Raw genomic sequence first — 23034 nt, 5'->3', positions numbered from 1 at the left:
TTTTTTCTAGGATAATATTAAAAATAACACTTAAAAAAGCAAAAATTATCTCCCTATTAAAGAAAAAAGGGGTTTTACTAGATTCTTACTTTTATTTTAGTAAGATAATAGGAAAAAAATGCCAAAATGATGTGAAATTTAAATATTTTTTATGTAATGCAATCTTAGGCAGCCTTGTCAAACAGAATAAGTTACAGAGGCTGCCTGACCTACGATCGTAAGTTGAATTTGTTTGTAAGTTGCTTCAGTGCTATATTTTGTATGTTTAAGGTTTATTTAAGTATGTTTGAGGCTCATATAAGTAAAATGTTTTGTATTGTACTAAAAATTAAACATTTCATAAAATAATATGCTCTATAAAGATAAAGTGTGGAAGATGAGCTTCAAGAGTTAGGCAACTTCCTTCTCCGTGGAGTAAAGTGGGCGAAAAAAAGCTATCCGACCATTTTCTCAACTGCATCAATCTTTCTTATTCCACTTTCATTTCAAAAGAAACTGCTCGCCTCTTCTTTACACGTAACACCAACCATATTGAATAGCTGCACCAGATATTAAACATGAAAAACTGAGATCAAAAATAAAAAAGTTCTTGGCACGCTAAAGATACAGTACACATAGTATGTTTACACACAAACCAGGAAGTGGAAGCGGCAGGAAGAAGCACTACAGTACTGTCCTCTACTCGGAAAAAGGTGCACACAATACAAAATCTAACTTACAGCAATGTCCGGATATTTTTTGAAATCCTGAAACAAATGTTCGTCTCTACCGTTTTTCGTAAGTCGAATGATCGTAAGTAGGGGAGCGTCTGTATTTCATAAATTTCTCTGTACTTCCTCATAGGCAGATATTTAGTATAGAAGAAGAAAAAATATGAATCTGCTGCCACCTGCTGATATGGAAGAATGTACAGTTACTCGACTGATGAATGGAAGAAAGCAAATATCCTGAACAATAGCATGCTTGTTTGCAAAGATGAGATTGGGAAATTTCCTGCATCACAATAGACAAGGTGTCACAGCACTATAGTGTGCCCCAGGAAAATAGTTGAAAAACTCAAATGTAGGGAACTCATGGGTTACGGCAAACCTTTGTTCATTTATTTTTTTTAATTTAATTTGATTATTTTTTTTGTTGAAAATCCATACATCCATCCATTATCTGCACCGCTTATCCTCAGTAGGGTCACGGGGGTGCTGGAGTCCCAGCCATTTCGGGCAGTGGGCAGGGGACAGCCTGAACTGGTTGCCAGCCAGTCGCAGGGCACACAGAGACAGACAACCATTCACTCGCTCATTCACACCTAGGGACAATTCGGACCGGCCAGTTAACCTGACATGCATGTTTTTGGAATGTGGGAGGAAACCGGAGTGCCCTGAGGAAACCCACGCAAGCATGGGGAGAACATGCAAACTCGACACAGGGGGTTCGATCTCAGGACTGTGCCGCACACGCGCTAGCCACTGCGCCGCCGATTTGTTGAACAATGTTCCCCAAATCCACAAGAAACATTTGTGGATTTTCTAAGAACAAGTAACAAAATATATTTTTCAGATTCATCTTTAAATGCACTCTAATCGACGTTTTTGAGGTTTTAAATAAAATTAACCTCTTGTTTTATTTTATGAAAAAAAACTGCTGCAATATCTGTGTGCCCTAATCCTCGTGTTAAAAATGGGATTGACACTATTTGGGCTTTTCGTACTCATGTGGCTTGATGGGAATGGAGTTTGATATCCCTTTTATGGATCTGGCGCAGCCACCCATTGCAATTCACATTCACAATGTAATATTGAATCCTGCCTATCCATTCAACAAAGACTGAATGCTGGTTTTTGAGATGAGGGAGAAAGCATTATCATTCTGTAATTAAAGGAATTAACTCGGGGAAAAAAATAAAATCTGCAAACTGGAGGACTGGGCCTGAGATTTCAGGACGTCAGAACTTTGATGCGGGTTTCTATCAATCATTGTGTTGTGTAATCTCTTTTCACTGTTCTTTTGAAATTGGAATATCCAATCTAAAAAAAAAAACATCCCACAAAGCATTAGTTGTTTTCATAAATCCATGCTTTCAAACACTAAAATTGCTCTACGCCGGACAGAAAAATAATTTCATCTTTTGAAAAAAGTAGGACAAAACTTTATTTACTCCCCTGGCAGTTTTTTTTTCCAATAAGCAGACATTTTTCTGAAAGTAAAAAAAAATAATGCAAGGAAATCCTCAGGTGTCGGGTGTTGATAACACAATTCTGACACTCCATAAATGTGTTGATCAGCAAGTTCAGAAATGGTATTAATAGAAAAAGTTTTCCTTTTTTAATATTTGTGTTTGAGCGAAGGACCGGTCAATATGAATACGTTTCCTTTTTGCGATGGAGCCAGTGATTTGAGTAAGACTTGAAAAACGTGTTACACTGGTCGAGTTTGCCATTCACTCGCTGGATTTCTTGGTTGGCCCAACGACACACCTCAGGAAGGTTTCTTGTCTGTGCATCCGCTCTTTCATTAAGTGACGTCCCGTGCAAGCATCCCAAGCATGTTGCTTCGGAATGTTAGTTATGTTAACCCAAAAGCGTAAATGTAACCACATCAGATGGCCATGACAGGCACAATTGAAGTTTACCTCTGCCCAACTTGCATTTCCTGTACATTTTAACACTATGACATTTGTCGGTAAAAGTAAATATATCGCAGACCATTACTTACCAAATTACATTTTTAACATTAACAGCATAACCTGAACATTGTATGGTTTTAGTCTTGTCACTCAGGACTTTATATCGTGGATGTGGATTATCTAATGGAATTTAAGAACATAATTTATCCGCTTTAGATCTTTGAAGATTTTCTATTGCTTGTTAAGGATCAAAATGCAGCAGTCTGTTTTTCATCTTGATTACATGTTATTTTAAAGCCCCAGTTTGTAAAATTCGACCACTAGATGAAAGTGCATTGTCTATCGCGTACGAAAACCAGTTCCACAGAGCACAGCAGAGCAGCAAGTTGCTTTCCCTGACAGTTGACCCGATATAATTGCGGTAAATATTTATTTGGAAATAGAGTTAACAGTGCCCAGATGATAAAGGTGCTGTATCTGAGTCGGATCGGAAGGTTTTTACTGCTCCTGGTATCCATGGGAATCAGTATTATCTGTTTCATGTGGAGGGAGCAAACCCCTACACTCCAAAAAATGGTCTGGAGATGGATGGGTGACACCAGCCTGTACTTGCCCAAGTCACACCGCAGGAAGTGGTGCCCTGACGACCCAGGTCAACCAAATGGTTTTCATGAAAAGAATCTCTGTTCAATAATTGAGGTTCATGGATGGACTGGAAAGATGGCTGCATCAGACTAATACATAATAATTGTGTGATTAGACTGAATTATCTTTTGTCATTTAATTAATAACCAGATAAAATACAAAATTGTAAAATGTCAATCCCATATACATTAAGTTACTGCAGTCCCTTTTGATATAATGAAGATATAATTTATCTCCAATCTTGGAGAGCAATTGTAATCTGTGGTCAATATCTTTAGCAAAAATAAATAAGGCGATAGGAAAAGAGAATTTTACATACTTGAGGGTGTAAAGCATATTTTGTTTGTATTTTTGTTTATTGACTAACACCTGCAATATTCGTTATTGTGCAATATTTTTCTATTTGTCCTAAAGCGCAATATTTGAATCAAGAGGAGACAAATATTTATTTTGATGAATGGGATAAAAAACACATTTTTGAGTTCATCTTTACTTAAATATTGAAATTTTGTCGACAAATAAAAAATTAGTGCACAATAAGAATATTGTAGAATATTAAACAAAGTGTTTTTCAAACAAAATACATACAGACGTATTTTCTACACCTGCAAATGCATACCCTTATTTATAAAGTGCAAAAAAGGTATCTTTTGTTGTTTAAGGGACATGAGCTTTTAGAACAAGAAATCATTGCAACTGTGAAAGCCCAGTGACATGTATTAACATTCCAAGTGTTTGTCAAACAACTTAGCAAAAAACAAAAATGCACACAAATCAATGGGATGCAACTGCAAAAGTATAAGATGGTAGTTTAAATGGACTTGAGCTTTTGGAACGAGAAATAAATGCAAATGTGAAAACCCAGTAGCACGATTTTCAACAGTAACAAGCAAACGGTAACTATTATCACCTTTGCTCACTAACTCACTCTTCCTTCTTTGAGAACTTTATCTGGCAATGCAAAAATGTGAGCATGTCAATGAGGATCCTCTCAGTGATAACAGTTGCTTGCTGTGGCCTGCATTATGCCTCTTTCTCATCAAGAAGCTCGTCATTGTTTGCTGTTTTCTATTGCGATAAGAGTGTATAGAATGAGTTATTATGGCACAATTTACAAGGACACTATAATCACTCGGACAGAGAAGTAAAACTTGATGCCAAATCTTTATCTTATTAACACCATTGTGTGCAAGTCATTTTTTTTTTAATAAAGCACCATTAAACACTGCTTAAGAGATACAGCTCAAAATTCCCATCACAGTAATTACTTTCAGCTGAACGTGATAAATTCAACATCGCCTTCTGCCGTCTGGCATTATCTCCTGGGAGGATGTAGCTGCCATGTTTGTCCTCCAGCACAGATCAGAGTGTAGATGCCAGCTATTCCAACCCCCTCCTCCTTCATAGCCAATGATTAACACCACCAGGCTGAAGAATGGAGGGAGAGAAAATAGTGGTTGGAAAAGGCTGAGATGGCATGCCACTGATTTACAGAGCTTTCACATTGGCACATCCATCCATTATCTGCACTGTTATCCTCGGTAGGGTCGTGGAGGTGCTGGAGCCCATCCTAGCTATCTTGGGGCAGTGGGCAAGGGACACTCTGAACTGGTTGCCAGCCAGTCACTTGCTCGATCACTCTAGGGAAAATTTGGACCGGCCAATTAAGCTGACAGGCTCGTTTTTGGAATGTGGGAGGAAACCGGAGTGACCGGAGGAAACCCACGCAAGCACGGGGAGAACATGCAAACTCCACACAGAAAGGTTTGATCTCATGACCTCAGAACTGTGCCTCACACGAGCTAACCACTGCTGCTCCGTGCTGCCACATTGGCACGTATATACACACATTTTTATCATTTGGTCTGTGACACTTATATTTTGTTTTACCACTGTAATTCGGATGGGACATTGTTTATAGGAGTAGGCTTTGACATAGTTCTTTCTAATCGTTACTGTGGTCAATTCAAAGTCTGTAACAAAAATAAATCTCAACAGTTTGAAATAAAACGATTTTAACAACTGACGTTCGTCACGTTTAATGTTTTAACCACTGAAGTTGTTCCTTTGGCGAGCATGCATTGAATTTCAAGTACATTTGGCACAGTCCGGCATAACGCTCAAAGTTTCGTTTATTGCAAAATGAACGCGTACAAAATGTAATATGCATGTCATCAAAACCGTTGTGGCTTGAATATTCCTTGAATCTTACCAAGCCAAGTCAGACTCCCATTACGTTCGACTGGCAGATGCTCTTTAAATTTGATGGCGTCACCGAGGTACTGCCAAGATACGCAAGACCTGGTTTGCAAACTTTGCAAGAACAGTAGTCTTTTTATTTGCCATTTACAGGCTAAAATGTTCCCATACTGTTTGGTAAGCTTACTAAATGTTGACCTGGTCATTTCTGTACTTCACTGCCGGAGACAGAAGTGCTAGTGGGCATGAGTGACTCTCAATAGAGATTTCATTCATGTAGAGATGCCTCACATTGTTGGAAAATGGTGTCTGGCGAACACTAGTTGACAATGGCATTTAGTTTACCATTTCTATTATCGATTTTTGTCGACAAAGTCGACTAATCTTTGCAGAACCAATTTATTTTTATCAAATAAGCCAGTCATAATTCTGCATGTGTTTGTGACAAACCATACAAAGCCTTGGCCAGCAGACGTCAACCTCACCACTCAACCTTGAACCTGTGGTCAGAGGCTACCTTGTACTCTTGAGGTCACATAAAATTATCTTTCAACAAAGCTCGCAAGCTAATGAGGAATTGCAACTGCTATTTATTACGCTAGTACAAACAACATCCTTCTTCTACATTTCTCCGAGACTCTTTGATTTTAAATACGTGCTCAACTGTACCCTTCCTGACCTTTCGTGTTCATGGGGCTCGCTGACCTGTGTTGCCCTCAGGAGCGTAAAAGCTTATGTCTGACATCTTTCAGGTTGTAAACATCAGCTTGTCTGGCCGATGCGGGTAAGCAAGAGATAAAGCGGTGAAGGAAAAAATAGATGATCCCCTCTACAGGGGTGAACGGTCCTGGTCACCTTTTCTACCACCCATGTTATCCCCAGTGTGTGTTTGTGGGTGTGTGACTGGATATAAATCACTGAGTCTGATAGCTGAACCTTTCAGGTACACTTAGCTGAGACTAGCTTCTTGTCAATGAAACTTACTCCGCTGCAGGAAGTTTGTAGTTGGGTGATAAATAGGTATTGTATTTTTAACTATTTAATAAAATACTTTATAGCATTTGTAGCCGATTTCAATATTTCTTTCTTTCTGATAAGCCTTACCCTGTTTTTCTTAAAATCCCACTTTCTTTTGACACAAATTTTAATGTTATTCTTTCTATGTTTTTAATGGATTTAAATGTAAAAGCTATTATTAAACATCAGATTTTTTTCACTTTCACTTGGCGGCAGTAGCTCAGGAGGTAGTGTTCGTCTTGGGATCAAGGGATCCCAGTTCGAATCCCGGCCCGTCCGTGTTACATGTCGAAGTGTCCTTGGGTAAGACACTGAACCCCTAATACCCCCAATAAGCAGGTTAGCGCCTTACATGGCTGCAAGGCCGCTATTGGGAAATGTGGAGCACATTGTAAAGCGCTTTGGGAAGTCATTGACTTGAAAAGCGCTATATAAATGCAGATCATTTCATTTCATTTCACTTACTCAGGTGATGGGCATCGACCTCGTTGGAGACCCTGGCCATTACCAATTTAAAACGTTTTTTAATGTTTGTTTTCAAATGTTGAAGAGAATCTACAGAGCAGAAGTAAATGGAAAGAGACCAAGAGGAAGGCCGCGATTGACGTGGATGGATGGTGTTATGTGTGCACTGCAGCAAAGAGGTCCAAATGTAGTGGAAGCTAGAGCTCTTATTGGTGATAAGAATGGGTAGAGAGGTGTTGTAAAAGGATAGTGGGATGTTTAGACGTGTTCTAAGGGATGGACGGGGCACCCGGATAACGCGGCAGGGGTAAACGAGTGAAAGCTGTCGGGCCCTGCTGTTGAACAGAAAAGTGTGTTGTGTCACCCTGAACCAAGTGACATGGCCGCTTTCTTGTGTCCCGTTTTATCTGGACGGACGAAAGCATGACCAACTTGGGTGCTAAGGTGCTTAACTTATTTGGGTGTTTGGGCTTTTGGGTTGGCCATGGTCCAAAAATTTTTGTGTGTGTTTTTTGCTACTTTTTCCCTTTTTTAAATGTTCTTTGTTTTTGATGATTTTGTCTTGCCCTTCTAAGGGATATGACATGGGTAGATAGATCGATTTTATCAAAAGGTTTTTTATTTTTTATTTTGCCGATTAGAGTTGGTTAAGATGGAAAGATGAAAGACTGTTAATATCTCTAAGAATCACCAGCCTACACCGAAAAGGATGCGATAATCACATGCTTGGTACATGAACTTTGTATCTGGAAAGTGTTTTTTTTATTTACACGAGTGTTCTCCCCAGGGACATCATGATCACCCATTTTGAGCCATCCATCTCGTATGAGGGCCTGTACGGTGAAGTGAGAGACATGTGTTCCATGGACAATGACCAGCTCTTTACCATGAAGTGGATTGACGAAGAAGGTGTGTGTCCAGCTCATGCTGACAGTATTAGAAACACAATTGCATATCGTAGTAATCCTTCTCAAATGGTTGGGTAAGCATGTGACCACAAAGAACAAGTTGTTTTTGGTATTATTTCAGCACAAATTTTGATAATACTGCTGCCGCTACTAATACTACTACTCTACAGTAGTTACTGCTCAATACTACAACCTCGATAAACAATCCTCACTTATACCTGCTACTGACTACTACTTGCAATTCCCAACTACCTGCTATTTCTCCCACTGCTGTTCACTACTCACTTGAGTCATTAATTGTGTTTGCTATCCCCTACAGCCACTCACTGCTGCTCTATGCCACTCGCTTTTGGTCGCAACTACTCACTGATTTTCATTACAACTACACGTTATGACTGCTCCACACTACTACTCCAAACTGCTGCTACAACTGTTACTCATCACTACTGCTAATTGCACTTACTTGGTGTTCACTACTTATTACTACTTGTCTTTGTTCACTACTACTCACTGATAAATGCTACTTCCATTACTCTGTACTCACAACTACCCACTACTGTTATTCACCACCACAGACTACTGCTACTCACCAATGTTATACTCTACTTACTGCCCTATACTACTCGGTACACAATGTTTACTATAGGCGCTTTTCCAAAAACTGTACTTACCATTATCTACACTAAAATTGCAGGTTTCACAAATATAGTAGCTGGGCTCTACTCCACACTGCCCGCCAACTCAAGTGCCCCAATCTGAGGATTGATATGATATTGAGAGATGTAGTATTGTAGCATATTTAGATGAACAAACCCAAATGTACAGTGTTAATATGGTTGGACTTTTTAAAGCCGTAACTAAGCAAACAATTGCTTGCTGTCAGGCAATGCTATTGGTGATATGGAGCTTTCAGATCTCTCCATGTGGCCCAAAGGTCAGCATGACAAAACTAATTAGTCTCATCTGCCATATATAATCAGTGCAATCATTAGCCTGTCTGAGTAAGAAAAGCTACTGGATGCCTGTAACGAACTGTTGCAGTGTCTCTCCTGAGAATGTGTGTGTGTGTGTGTGTGTGTGTGTGTGTGTGTGTGTGTGTGTGTGTGTGTGTGTGTGTGTGTGTGTGTGTGTGTGTGTGTGTGTGTGTGTGTGTGTGTGTGTGTGTGTGTGTGTGTGTGTGTGTGTGTGTGTGTGTGTGTGTGTGTGTGTGTGTGTGTGTGTGTGTGTCACCCTACTTAAGATAAAAACTAGTGTAACTTACTCCTATATTATCTTATAAAACAAACTAAAAAATCTACAATGAACATTTGTGTAATTGAAAAAAGATCGGGCGTGCGTATATACCTATCAAATAAGGGCTGTCATCTTTTTTTCAGCCAGGAATTTTCGTTCATATGACAGCGCTCTTTCTTCAGCTTAGTTTCCACATAATCGGTTCTGCACCTCACATCGCCACACCGCTAGGCTGGCGTCTCCCAGTTTTTTTTCAAATACACAGCAGGTACTAATGTGAATCAGATTATTTTTACTTTGGTTCTAAAATTGCATAAAATGAGTGCAAACATGAGCAATGTGTCAACCATTTTTCCTGGCAATTTGTGAATTTAATCTTTGAGTTGAAACAAAATGCTATATAATTCTTTAGAGCAGTAGTGCGTGGTGGTGGGGGATAACATACGCAAGTAGCAATAGCTCATTCGGTAAAGCGCTTGTCTTGGGATCAAGAGGTCACAGGATCAATTCCCGGCTCCCCCATGTTATATGTCGAAATGTCCTTGGGCAAGACACTAAATCCTTAGTGCCCCGAATAAGCAGGTAGTTGCCTTGCATGGCTGACGCCACTATAGGTATATAAGTGTGTGTGAAAGGGTTAGTGTAAAGAACTTTGGTAGGTCTTCATTGACTTGAAAGCGCTGTATAAAATGCTGACCATTTACTTAAATTCCATGCGCAAGAGGTAAGCTCGACCCAACCTGGCCCGCAAGTTTTGAAACACAACCTGAACCGGACTATTTAACTTAATTGACAGGACCGCGCCCGAAGCAAACCCAAAATTTAATACTTCTGTCAGGCAGCTGCCGGACCAATTAACTTGATTTTGCTGGACCAGTCCAAACCCCTGCCCCCACCCAAACCCCCCTACACCCAAACAGGGCACTATGAAATATGTATTAGTCTGAGAAATGGATACCAATTATGTACATTTGTAGTGGGCCGTGTGAAAAATTAAAGTATGTAATTTTTTGAGGTACAACGTACAGCTGAGATCATAAGGTCTTCAGTTAGGAGGATACACTATTTTGCCCGTGGTAAATAAAGCATAAATGTGTATTTTCCCACATAATGTTAATAAATGGCCCTAAAAATTTGGACATCACAAAGTAATAATAACATCCTAAAATCCTGGAGGTCTTTGTGTTTTGAATGAATATAGATACTGTACTCCATACAAAGTTTCATTGCTCTTTCCTAAGGTCTGTTTGTTTGATAATATAAACTGGACCTTTCTTCAACGTTTTTGGGTGGGAAATCATAACATTTAATATCTGGAACCAACAGGTGATCCATGCACAGTATCGTCTCAGCTGGAGCTGGAAGAAGCACTGCGCCTCTATGAGCTTAACAAGGACTCTGAGCTCATTATTCATGGTAAACCTTCCTGCCTTGCCTTATCCTATATTCCTTAAAGGACAAGTTAATCAGTGTTTACAGACCTTACTCGTTGTTTCCAAAAGTAAAAAGTTGTTGAAATATACATTATTATTTTGTTTTTAAATGTAAGTAATTGTATGTATTCAAACTAAGAATTATCAAAACATGATTATGAAAAATAAATTTTGTAAATATTAGACAATAATCAACACCTTATCCTATATTCCATAAAGGACAAGTTAATCAGTGTTTACAGACCTTACTCGTTGTTTCCAAAAGTAAAAAGTTGTTGAAATATACATTATTATTTTGTTTTTAAATGTAAGTAATTGTATGTATTCAAACTAAGAATTATCAAAACATGATTATGAAAAATACATTTTGTAAATATTAGACAAGGAATATAGTGGAAAGGACAACATTAATACAAATTTTGTAAGTAAACAAAATCAAGATTTTGTATAGAAAATGCAAATGTATAATGGAAAAAAAAACAATGTGCTTCAAACCATGGGTGTTAGGTGAAGAAACAAAGCATGTCTTGATTGCTGTAATTTAAATTGTTACAATTGAATTAAAACGAGTATCAATGTACAATTATCCCTTGCCATAAGACGTTTCACCTTTCATCGTCTCCCATTATGCATTTTAATTTTAAGTCCCCGGGATTTTGTAATTTGTGTGTCAAAAATGTTAGTTTATAATATATACTCTACATGTACAGTTTAAGCTACTTTTATCTGTTAAATAAAGACTTTCATGCATTTATAGATATTTTGCATTAAAAAAAGGAAACATCACTGTTTACATTTTCTGCGAAACAAGTTTTTTTTTTTTTTTTTAATCTTTTACATGCAGCTTTATGATGGATTTTGTCTTTACTATTTGTATATCCGCATATTTGCATTCATATGTGTGATCATTGCTCACAGCAAGGTGGAGTTATCAATTATATGTTTGATATACCAATTGGTGAACCGCTTTTTTCCTCCCCTGCTATGAAAAATCAAGCCCACTGGCTATTTTGCAGCTATTCTTAGTCATTTCCTGCGAATAATGAGCATGAATGCTGAAGTTGGTGTAAGCATGCCTAGCTGGCGCTTGATTGACAGCCATAAGGTGTGTGACTGGGAATCTGGTGTTCACAAGGTGGTTAACCTCAAGCTTTTTTTCTAAATGGGAGATGAGGAGTGATACGAGATGGTGGTGGAAGAAGAGGAGAAGCACCAGGGGAATGCTTTGTCCCTCATTAACAAGCTTCACTGCCGCAACTCATCCTTGCACATCTCATATGGTCTCAAGCTTGTCTTGCATGCGCATTAGCCCATAAACACACAGCTTCTCCTAGTCTATATTAGAGGTTGACCGATTATCATGCGGGCCGATTATCGTGCAGGCGGGGGTAAAGCAGAAAGTCCCCACGCAATCACAGACTGAAGCGAAAGTTGGGGCTTTTCACATTTGCAATTATCATATTTTTCCCTCCACCCTCTTTGTGACCACTCTTGACGTAAATGTCATACGCCCATGTTCACGACCACAACTAGTAGTACGCAACTATGCTTTGTATAGCGTACTATATTGTTGGCCTGGAGCGGGGATGGGCGCCACCCGGCTGTCCTTGCCCAAGACACACCACAGGAAATGGTTCCCCTACAAGCCTAGTGATTATAAGGTATCCAACCTTGCAACTATATTAGTCATGTTCTATAATAGCATCATTTTAATTTTTGTAATTGTTTATTGTACATAGCTGTTCACTGATTGCTGTAACAATTGTGACTGTGACCCTAATTTTTATTTGATTTCTCTGTCTAAACCACTACTTTATTTGAATTTATAAACTATAATATTTGTTTGATTTTGCATTGTTAAAATGTTACGCCAGTTTTTAAGCTTTTACAGCAAATCTATATTGGTTATCGGCCGCCTCTTATTACCAATAATCTATATTGGCCCTGGGAATCTCATATCGGTCGATTCTCAATTTATCCCATTGTGGTGCAAAATTAGCATGCAGTGCACTGACACCGTGTCAGACACCTGCTGTTTATTTCACTTATGTGTAGGCTTCACTATTGCTGTGTTGTTGTACTAACTAAAGTCAAAGGAAGAGGCTGTGTTTTTTTCTAAAGCTCAAAAAGGTTGCTGGCTATCACAAAGGCAATACATTGGGAAATACACAAAAAGAGTGGGAGCCTCTGAATCTGCTACACCATGATATATGATATGATATGTGATCCAAGGCTCCCCAATCAGTGGTATGAGTGGTCTTCTCACAACTGAGGCATTGTCAAAAGACGTAGATGATAGAGGGCTAAATGCAAATCCCGATTTTGTCGGCCGATAACTACACTGTGTCTGACAGCACCACATGGTACAATTTTATTGAAGGTACCGTAGGTCGATGGGGACCATTTGTTGGACCCTTTCGGCGCTCAAAAAGTGAAATTAAAAGCACAATATCCAGCTTCTAGACTGTGAGCTGCTGTTCAGAACTGGTATTGTGGCAAAGAGGAAGTATTCTTGATAAAGACACTGAACCCTGTCCCTGAGTTGCCTCTGATCCTGTGCAAAAAGTAGTTTGATGTCATGTACTTTGAGCTTCTTGCCAGGCGTATCCCTGCAAAATTAAATCGGGGGGGGGGAAACAACTACAATCTTTGCTGTAATCGAATTAATAAATTATATCTATAATTATACTATTTTAGAGTTGTGTGCTTTATAAAGTGAATTTATGTAGAACCCAATGCAGATGTTGGTAGTAGATCATAGTTATAATGGGAGGTGGGGGTGAATCCCTTAACCACTAGGGTCATGGGGGAACCATTTCCTGTGTTGTTTCGGGCAAGTACAGCCTGGTGGCGCCCATCCCTCTCCAGGCCACCATTTGTTTCCACCCGGTGCTGGAACGGGAACCTTCCGCGTCTTAGGCGAATGTGCCAAGTTGACCACTGCCCTATTGTATCACATACATAAGATGAATAACCAACCTCTGTACAACTGGAAAGGTTAATGTAAGTTTTCTTCAGGCAGAATCATGCCTTTCTTTATAAAAAAAAAAAACAACAACAAAAAACTTTTTTGAGTGTCTGATAAAATCCTCAGTGATGTTAATAAAAGCAATAGAGATCATTTAGGTCAGTCTAACCATTTTTGGTAAGATTCACTTGCTCTAACAACTTGAAGATTCATTTCTTGAAGTTGGATTTTTTTTTCACTCAATAATACATATTCACTAATGGATTTTTTGTGTGGTTCTGGAGTGTGCATCTTATACCAAAAAACATCATGCTCAATCACCTTAAATCGATGGAGATCCTTGCAATTATACATAGAGATGCTGTCCCCGAGCAACACTGCTCCAGATAAGTGAACGTTTACATGAAGACGATCCAAACGTGGCATCTATTTTGCATTTAGAGTAACATTTTTTTGGAGAAAATTGTGTAGAATTTTATTTTTGTTATGTATCGGCCTTCTTACCGCTTTCTTTGAATGTGTTAGATGTCCTTTCTGACAATTGTTTTGCAAAGAATCTGGATTTTTTTATTTTTATGCAGCCATGACAACAGTACGTGGGCTGGGACTAGCAACAGGGGAATTAGTCCACTTGTGCTCATACAAAAACGATGTGGGAAATGGGCAACTAACTTTAGATTTACTTGGTTGTTTAATTTCACACTTGATGGTTGGAAAAGCACTCAAGAGACAAAGCTCCCTAGTTGTGTGCTGGTACAAGCGATGAAAGTCAATTTTTCAATAAGCAATCCCATTAAAGTTGATGAAAATCATTAGACCTGAAGTAATGGTCTTTTTCCTCTAGTGTTCCCATGTATACCAGAGAAGCCCGGCATGCCATGTCCTGGTGAAGACAGTAAGTTTAAAGTTTAACACTTATACTTTTATTTAGTGGTCTCTTTTCATTGTATTATTTTTGCTTTGAATTTGTCCTTCAGTTTAAAAGAACAGTGTGTAATATTTGGTGCCTCCTAGTGGTACAGGAAAAACATCATTTGCCATTTAAAAAAAAAAACATTTATTTCATTAATGGGCAAAAATATACAAACTATCATACCAATATTTTAGGTCGATAAATTTGTAGTTCTTTAACATTGCGATATCCATACCTACTAGTCGCCACCATGTTTGTCTTGTATTTTGCTTTTATGCTCATTTGGCACTGAATATTGTTCGCATCAGAAAATATAATGCTATATAGACGCCACATATTACAGTGTGCCTGTTAAGTTTTGAAAGCTGCCCGATGGATGTGAACTTACCTTCCTACAAGCAAAGAGGCTTTAGCTGTTAATTGCTCAGTTAACCAATAAAAGTGGTTCAGCTACAGAAATCAGGTTAGCCAGGATTGGTCATTTGCCGAGTCCTGAGTAACGTTGATTCAATTTTTGCAGTTATTAACGTACTTAGGCACAGTGTCTGGTACTTGGCACGTGTCTCTAGACCAGACTCATCCATTATGTTTGACTTGCTTAAACATGTTTACGCCACAGACCTAAATAAATGGATTTTTAAAAAGTATATTTTAAGTCAATACAACTATGAACATCCCCAATTAAGAAGAACAAATTAACTCTTTTTAGCTTGCTTTCTCTTTTTAGAACTGTCTTGTTTTGTTTTTAATATTTCCTCTTTCTCTTCATCCCTCGAAGAATCTATATATCGGCGAGGTGCACGGCGCTGGAGGAAGCTGTATTTTGCTAGTGGCCATGCCTTTCAGGCCAAGCGCTTTAACAGGGTGCGGCATCACACTCGACATTCTGAATCCACAAGTGTTTCTGTTTGTATCACATGGTTGTACATTTTCATACAAAGCTCAATGTCAGGAAGTCTCTTTGGAGTTCTCATGGGGGAACCCTGTAATTGACAAATTGCCATTCTGGCCTCTTAGAAATATAAGGCTTTATTCATATTGCAAGGAGTGATGCTCAAGATTTAAATGATAAAAAAGGATTTGCTTAGTTAATTCTTATTTTCATATAGTGAATCACATTACTATAACACATGTGAATTTTAAAAGCAATGTGTCCATGATTTGACATGGTTGGATAAGATTTGAATTGTAATTTTTAGCTTTTGGGATTCTTTTTTTACATCTCATATTGACAGAATAGCAAAGTGTTAAAAGGACGAAACAATTTGGGAAAATCAGGCTCATGAGATTCATCACGTACACATGTAATAGATGTCCACACACTAAGGCCCAGATCCAATTTGAAAAAGATTGTACTGTTGATGGTCCACACTCTATAAATAACATCAGATATGTGTTTCACTTGGGCCAAAAACATTGAAATTGAGATACAATGTAAATATAGCAAAAGCCAAAAGGCTCTTCACTACATCTGTGTTTGTATAAATAGTTGCCCCCTCTCTGCTGTTTGGGTGAATTCATTTTGATTAGATCCGCTACAATACGATGTTTTTAGTCCAGGATTTGTTTATTTTGACATAAACTATCTGCCCCTTTGTGGTCCCGCATTGTAAATCGGATATCCGTAACTTGGCCTGCCTTGTTTCTGGGTGCATTTATTCAGTAGTTTTTATTGGTGTGTTTGAAACTTAAATTTCACTTGACTTGCGTATTGTGAATATAAGTATCCAGGACATGCATAAATAAACAGCCGACTGGTACAAGCTATGCGTAAATACCAATCAAGTAAGTTTCATCTGCTAACTTGTACCTTTTATGGTGTGATTACTAAGGAACCTTAAGAAATGTAAATAAAAACCTATTTCTAAAAATACCTTATAAGCTCCTAAAAGTTGCATTCTTAAAGCCAAGCATCAGCTGTCATGTCTGTTACGAACTGTTATTTATTTTCTGCTTTTACTGTTGTGAGCAGAGAGCACATTGTGCCATCTGCACGGACCGCATCTGGGGTCTTGGCCGACAAGGATACAAGTGCATCAACTGCAAACTACTGGTGCACAAAAAGTGCCACAAACTTGTCACTGTGGAGTGTGGTCGACCCATGATCCAGGTGATACAGTGAATTTCTGTTTGTCTCTCAATTGATGGTACTTGTCATCCACAAAACTTATCCATTCAGTATTGTAACTTGATTTTTTTTGTTATTTTATGTTTTTAGGAGCCAATAATGCCTGGTCATCCACCCAGTCAGTTAGATCCAACAGAGCAGCCAGGTAATGAACTGATGAGGTTTATACAAAATCACTACTGGTATTTATCAAGATTGTTAATTTGGAAGTATTTATGGACACATATACCAAAGTTGTGGTCTATTTGAACTGTATTCCCACGATTTATTGTTATTGCTTCTAAAACTGAGTTGATCATTATAAACCCTCAATACGTATTTTAAAAGTATTAATTAATCTGATTTTTTTTTTTTTTAGAAAGTTAACGGAATATGATTGGCCTTAGTAAATAAATAATTGACTATGTAAAAACAATTTAATGATCATACAGTTTTTTTAAGACCCCTTTTATAAAAAAAAATCCATAACGATCTAATATTGTCCTCTCAGCCACCCCTTTTAAAGTGAGCACATTCTATCATTTTTTTTAAAGCTTTAGATGTGTAAAATCCACAACACTAGTATTAGAAGACAGTAATTATTGATAAACATCAACTTAAACAAGTGTATCTTTCTGAGACTTATTTATGAGTCTATTTTAAATTAACTACACAATAATTAAATATGAAATAATCTTGCTTTTTTTTTTTTTTTTTTTTTTTTTTTTTTTCCATTTAAGCATACTTTGCTACATCAGATTGTAAAATGGAAATGTTTTTCCCCTGACTCCATCTGATGCAAAAATGATTTGAGCTTCTCAGAGCTGTGAAAAAAAATTGACAAAGCATGACTGTCTTTCACCTGCTTTTTCTCCCTCCTTTTTTCTTGCCTCCCCCTCTCCTGCTGTCTGACTGACACATTTTTCTCTCTTGCTCTCACTCAGGGCCTCAGAATAAAGACTCCAGAGAAAGCTTGACTTACGACGGAGAGGAAAAAGAGGTGATTTTTTTTTTTTGTTATTCATAACTCATTTCATTCATATATGCCTCTCTGTAAACAGGATTTGTTGGTATGCATTTGTAAATTTAATCTCTGAATAGCTCACAACAAAATATAAACCGATACACATCCATGTTATAAAAGTGATGGATCTTATTAATAAAGATATTTATTTTTAAAAAATGTATGTTAAGACTTATAAATATTTACCCACATAAGCTACTTTCACAACGCAATGTCAGCTTTTGCATTCATGAGAAGGACAAGCGGAACCACAATAAGGGTTTCAAGAGTCCATGCATGTGAAAAGATGGGTATTCTGCCCTTTGGATTAGAAATGACCATTTTGTTTTGACTACAACTTGTTGTCAATGACATGCTGATAAGAAGGCCCGCTTGGAACTGTGAAGGGTGAGGTTAAATCGGACAGGATGTGGTATTTCTATGTTTATTATTTATAGTGACTTTCTTTACAAAACAATTTATCCAGGGTTTAATATTATTCTGTTTGTCAAGAAAAGAGACACGTCTAGATGACATCTAAGTTACTGGTATTGAAAATGGATGTAATCAATCCTACTAATTTTATCACACCACATATTAATAATGCCTAAAATAGCTGTAATGCTGACAAATACAATTAATACAGAAATTGTTCAAAAAAATGTTTAACATTGGTAATTAAAATCATACATTTTGAAGATAACTAGTCTAAAAAACTCATAAGTGTGAGGGTTTTTAAAATGGGCAAAGTACGATCAAAAACGGCAACCAATTTCATAAAGGTAAAAAAATATATAATCATGAAATGTCACCTAAACAATGGTTTGGGGATTAAATTCGAACTAGATGGAATTTTCGGACCCGATGCTTAATGATGACCGACCATCACACATTCAAGATCAACCTTTGTGCACTCTATTCAATGGTCAGGCACGGAACAGCCGAGACACGGGAAAGTCGCCCTCCAGCCTTGGCCTGGCCGATTTCGACCTGCTGCGAGTAATCGGTCGAGGCAGTTACGCCAAAGTTTTGCTAGTGCAGCTTAAGAAGACCGAGCGCATTTATGCCATGAAGGTGGTCAAAAAGGAGCTTGTCAATGATGACGAGGTAAGTCACATTGTGCGTCAGTTATATTTTCCTGCTTTGCATCTTAAAACAATATTAAATCTTGAGTCTTTTGTGAAGGCATGACCGCTGTGTTTGGTTGAATCACTTACTCTAAATCTTTCATCATTGCAAGTTCTGCTTCAATGCAATATACAGTGGTCCTTTTGGTGCTATGAGCACAATCCTGGAACAAATTAAGCTTGTATGAAGAGATACCACTGTACTTCTTTGAAATGGTGTTATATTATCGCTCATTTCTGTCTACGTGTTTTGGTCTCTTCTCATGGTTCCTGTGGATCCTTAAAGTCTTAAAAGCATTAAAATCAATATTCTAAAAATAAAGCATTAATTGACATTAAATGTCCAAATTTCAAAGGTCTTAATAATGTGAACACATTAAATTTTTATATTTGTTTGAACTTAAAAAGGTTGTTAAGAAGTCATTTTTTATGCATCATGATGAAAATGCTTCATTAATGTAGAAGTTATTTGGAATTAGTTATCTGCCAGTTTTGACTGAGGATGCACAAAGTACTGTAAACATCCTATTTATTTATTGTATTTATGCCTAAAACTTTGGCGAGTGCTGTGATATTCTGATAGAAAGTTTTTAACTGGGCCAAAATGTGGATACAAATAAAATGAAAATAGATATTTGTTTAAAATTGCCTCTAATTCATGTGGTGTTTTTTTGTTTTGTTTGGTCTTAAATTTGATTTTAAAGACATTAAAAAGTCCTACATTTAAGATACCCTAAGCAATAGGAACCCTGCTTCTGGTTCCGCCCTTAAAACCAGTTGCCGTCCACGGTCGTTGATGGCATATGCTGCTTTTTTTAGTGCTTCAACACAATGTTGAAATGATATCTGTTGGTATATATGTCCCACACTCTCTTCTTTTCAGGACATCGACTGGGTCCAGACAGAAAAGCATGTTTTTGAGCAGGCTTCCAATCATCCCTTCCTGGTGGGCCTGCACTCTTGCTTCCAGACAGAAAGCAGGTATGATGGACTTTAAAACTATGGGTTGTGCGTTTTAAAGCAGTTACTAAAAAGCTACTAATCCTTCCAAAATCACAAAGTCTATTTAGTTTAAATTTTATAGGCAACATTGGAGAGGGGGTGGATGTTTTATTGCAATAACCTTTCATTTGAGCATGAGTATATAGACTTCATCCACTGTACCTAACCAGTAAGGTTGTCTTAACTTGTAGCTACTTAAGAGCCTAGTATCTGAATTGCTTAACGCAGACCTATCCCAAAGGCATAGTTTATTCAAATCTGCTTTCCCCAGACTCTTCTTTGTTATTGAATATGTGAATGGCGGTGACCTAATGTTCCACATGCAAAGACAACGGAAGCTTCCTGAAGAGCACGCCAGGTAAGCTCACTAAACGATGCATATTTAACCCTTCTTTTCCCCCTCAGTTTAAGAGTTGTGTGTTATCTATTGTTACTTTGCAGATTTTATTCTGCTGAAATCAGTCTGGCACTCAACTACCTCCATGAGCGTGGCATCATCTACAGAGATCTTAAACTGGACAATGTGCTGCTTGACTCTGAAGGACACATCAAACTCACAGACTATGGCATGTGCAAGGTATATATGTGCATTTTTACTTCTGTTTGCATAAAAAGGTTGTGTATGTGCATTCAGCAGTAAACTGAGATCATGTCTTTATTTGTTGATTTAATTTTGTGCAGGAGGGCTTGAGACCAGGTGATACGACGAGCACTTTCTGTGGCACCCCTAATTACATCGCTCCTGAAATTCTCAGAGGAGAGGATTACGGTGGGAATCACAACATACATTCAGTTCCCAAGCTAGGTTATTGGCTTGAAAAACTTTACACATTTTTAGCAAACTACATTTTGTAAGTAAAATAAATAAATAAATAATGCAAGCAATCACTATAAACAAACAAAATAAACCCTAATTATCAAAAGCTGAACTCTTGTGACCTCACTTAGCGGTACTAAGAAATACTTCATTTTCCGTCAAACTTCAGTTATCACATGACAATACAGTGCTGTTCAAAATAATAGTGCAATGTGACTAACCAGAATATGTCAGGTTTTAGTATGTTATTTATTGTTACATGCCAAACAAGTTACCAGTAGGTGCAGAATATTCTCAGAAAACAAACCACCTAGCCAGCATTTATAAGGCTTGGCTGATCGGCACGTCCTCCAGACGCTCACGCATGATGCTTCCCTTGAAGGAGCTCAGGCCTTTAAAGGGACGTTTTAAGCTCCTTTGAGTGCCATCTATGTTGGCGCGCTCTTCCATTTTTCCTTTGTCTGTCTGGCGATAGGAACAATTCCTATTATTTACTGCGCAGGCTTTTTTCCACCCCTTTTTAAACGATGCTAATTTTCCAGTAGATGGACCAATACATGCTGTATATTTTTTGAAGTTCCAAAGCAGTTCCTGCATATGGAAAAATAATTAAAAACTAATGCATAGCATTAAAAAAATGTATAGATGACAATTTCCATCAATAGGCTTTATTTAAACACACAGTGCTATTGAAAATAATAGCAGTGCAACGTGATTGACTAGAATGTCTTAGTAGATTTTTGATTGTTACATGCAAAACAATTTACCAGTAGGTGCAGTTGATTCTCAGAAAACAAACAAGACCCAGCATTCATAATAGGCAGGGATCAGACTTTTCCGCGGATTTCCGCTGTTTTTGAACCCCAAAGGTCATTCCCGTAAATCGTCTAAATTTTATGAGAAAATATTTTGGGGGGGTGAGGTATGATACGTGACTGTTTCATCACCCCAAGTTAGCAGTTAGAGATCGCGAGAAAAATCGGCAAAAAGAAGCGCAGCGCATTAGATCTATAACACACAACGTGGTTTAGCTAACAAATAGATCGACTCCTACCATTGGTCGATAGGTTCGCTGATAACCAATCAGCGGAGCTTTTGTTCAGAGCATTGGCTTTCTCAAACATGGCGCTCCTTCCGGTCTTTTCAAACGGTGAAATGAGTGTTTGAAAAAGTAAATATGAAAATACTAAGAAAAGAAAACGAGGCTTTTGTCTCCGAGATTGATAAAGGAATCAAGAATAAATTTAAGTGGTCATGGCTGGAGAAAACTGTCACAGACTGACATGTATTTTCTTTAAGCATGTTCAGTTTGTCCATTCTATTTTCAAATTAATGATGAATGGTTATTAATGTATATATTTTCATATATATTGTTGATTAGTAGCTAAATACAAGGTCCATCTTCATCATCAAAACACAACAACAATGGTGATGGTTGTAACATTGTAATCCCCCAATTGTTTTAAACATCTTAAAACTGAAAAAAATACATGGTTTCTGTTTTGTTGGATTTAATTCATTCTAGTGCAATTTTCACATAGCAAATAAGATAAATGCTGCTGGACCCTGGCTATTTCAGCTGAAAATGAAAATCTCCATTCTGATCCCTGAATAGGCAGGCTGCGAAGGCTGTGCATTTGGGCAAAAAGTTTAATAATAATAATAATAATAATAATAATAATTTCCTTTGTATTGTCATTCTTTGTAACAATGTACACAGAACGAAATGTCGATGGAGGCGCGAACCAGCGACCTCCCAGTCTCAAGAGCTGTGTTAAAAAAATAGCAGTGTCTGTTGTTGACTGTACAAACTATTTTGTATTTCCCAAAAAGGGTAGGATTTAGCAATCTTAATATTTAGTTGCATGACCACAACTTTTTGTAACTGCTTCACATCTGTGTCGCAGAGTCAACCAACTTTTGGCACCTTTCAGTGGTTGTTTCACTCCATTATTGCTTAACAACATTCCACAATTCATTTCCATTTTTTGTTTTGCTTCACAATCAGAATTGTTTATCACGCCACAATTTCTCGATTAGATGGAGACCTGGGGATTTGGTTGGCCATTCAATAACATTAATTTTACTAGTTTGGAACCAATAATTTGCCAGCTTCTGGTGTGTTTGGGGTCATTGTCTTCAAGAACATGTCATTTCGACATAAGGCCACATAACCTCTTCAAGTCTCTTGACATTCATAATGGAACACAATAAAAAGGATCAACTCCAGAGTAGGAGAAACCTGTCCTGACCATGATACTTGCACCACCATGCTTCACTGTTTTCAATGTGTACTGAGGTTTGGGGGTCGTCTCACACACTGTCTATGCTCCCTGGACCCAAAAAAGACAATTGTACTTTCATCAGTCCACAAAATGTTCTTCCATTTTTCTTGAGCCAGTTTAGGCCTCTTCTGCACATGTCGTTTTTTTAACAGAGGAACTTTGCGTGGGATTCGTGAAAATACATTTGCCTCACACAGACGTCTTCTAATTGTCATTGCACTTACAATCAAAAAGTCTCCCTCCTCTGCATTACCTCCAAATGATTTCTACAAAAAATATTTAATCTTATTTG

The 23034-nt window shown here is 37.8% G+C and overlaps 1 protein-coding gene across 1 annotated transcript in view; it reads left to right on the top strand.

Moving 5' to 3' along the window:
• Positions 1-23034, top strand: part of prkci (protein kinase C, iota) — a 29134-nt gene that overhangs the window by 2677 nt on the left and 3423 nt on the right. Inside the window, exons 2-13 of the mRNA XM_088326770.1 lie at positions 7734-7855; positions 10414-10503; positions 14333-14383; positions 15180-15265; positions 16374-16511; positions 16620-16674; positions 17453-17508; positions 18442-18618; positions 19522-19619; positions 19912-19998; positions 20082-20217; positions 20322-20409. Of these exons, the coding sequence (XP_088182896.1) occupies positions 7734-7855; positions 10414-10503; positions 14333-14383; positions 15180-15265; positions 16374-16511; positions 16620-16674; positions 17453-17508; positions 18442-18618; positions 19522-19619; positions 19912-19998; positions 20082-20217; positions 20322-20409 (1184 nt within the window). The remainder of the gene's footprint in view (positions 1-7733; positions 7856-10413; positions 10504-14332; positions 14384-15179; positions 15266-16373; positions 16512-16619; positions 16675-17452; positions 17509-18441; positions 18619-19521; positions 19620-19911; positions 19999-20081; positions 20218-20321; positions 20410-23034) is intronic.

The sequence above is a fragment of the Urocampus carinirostris genome, chromosome 1 (assembly GCF_059441175.1).
Source record: "Urocampus carinirostris isolate Australia breed hairy pipefish chromosome 1, RoL_Ucar_1.0, whole genome shotgun sequence".
Lineage (NCBI taxonomy): Eukaryota > Metazoa > Chordata > Actinopteri > Syngnathiformes > Syngnathidae > Urocampus > Urocampus carinirostris.
The sequence above is the reverse complement of the archived record's forward strand: the minus strand, read 5'-3'. Positions and strand labels throughout refer to the sequence as shown.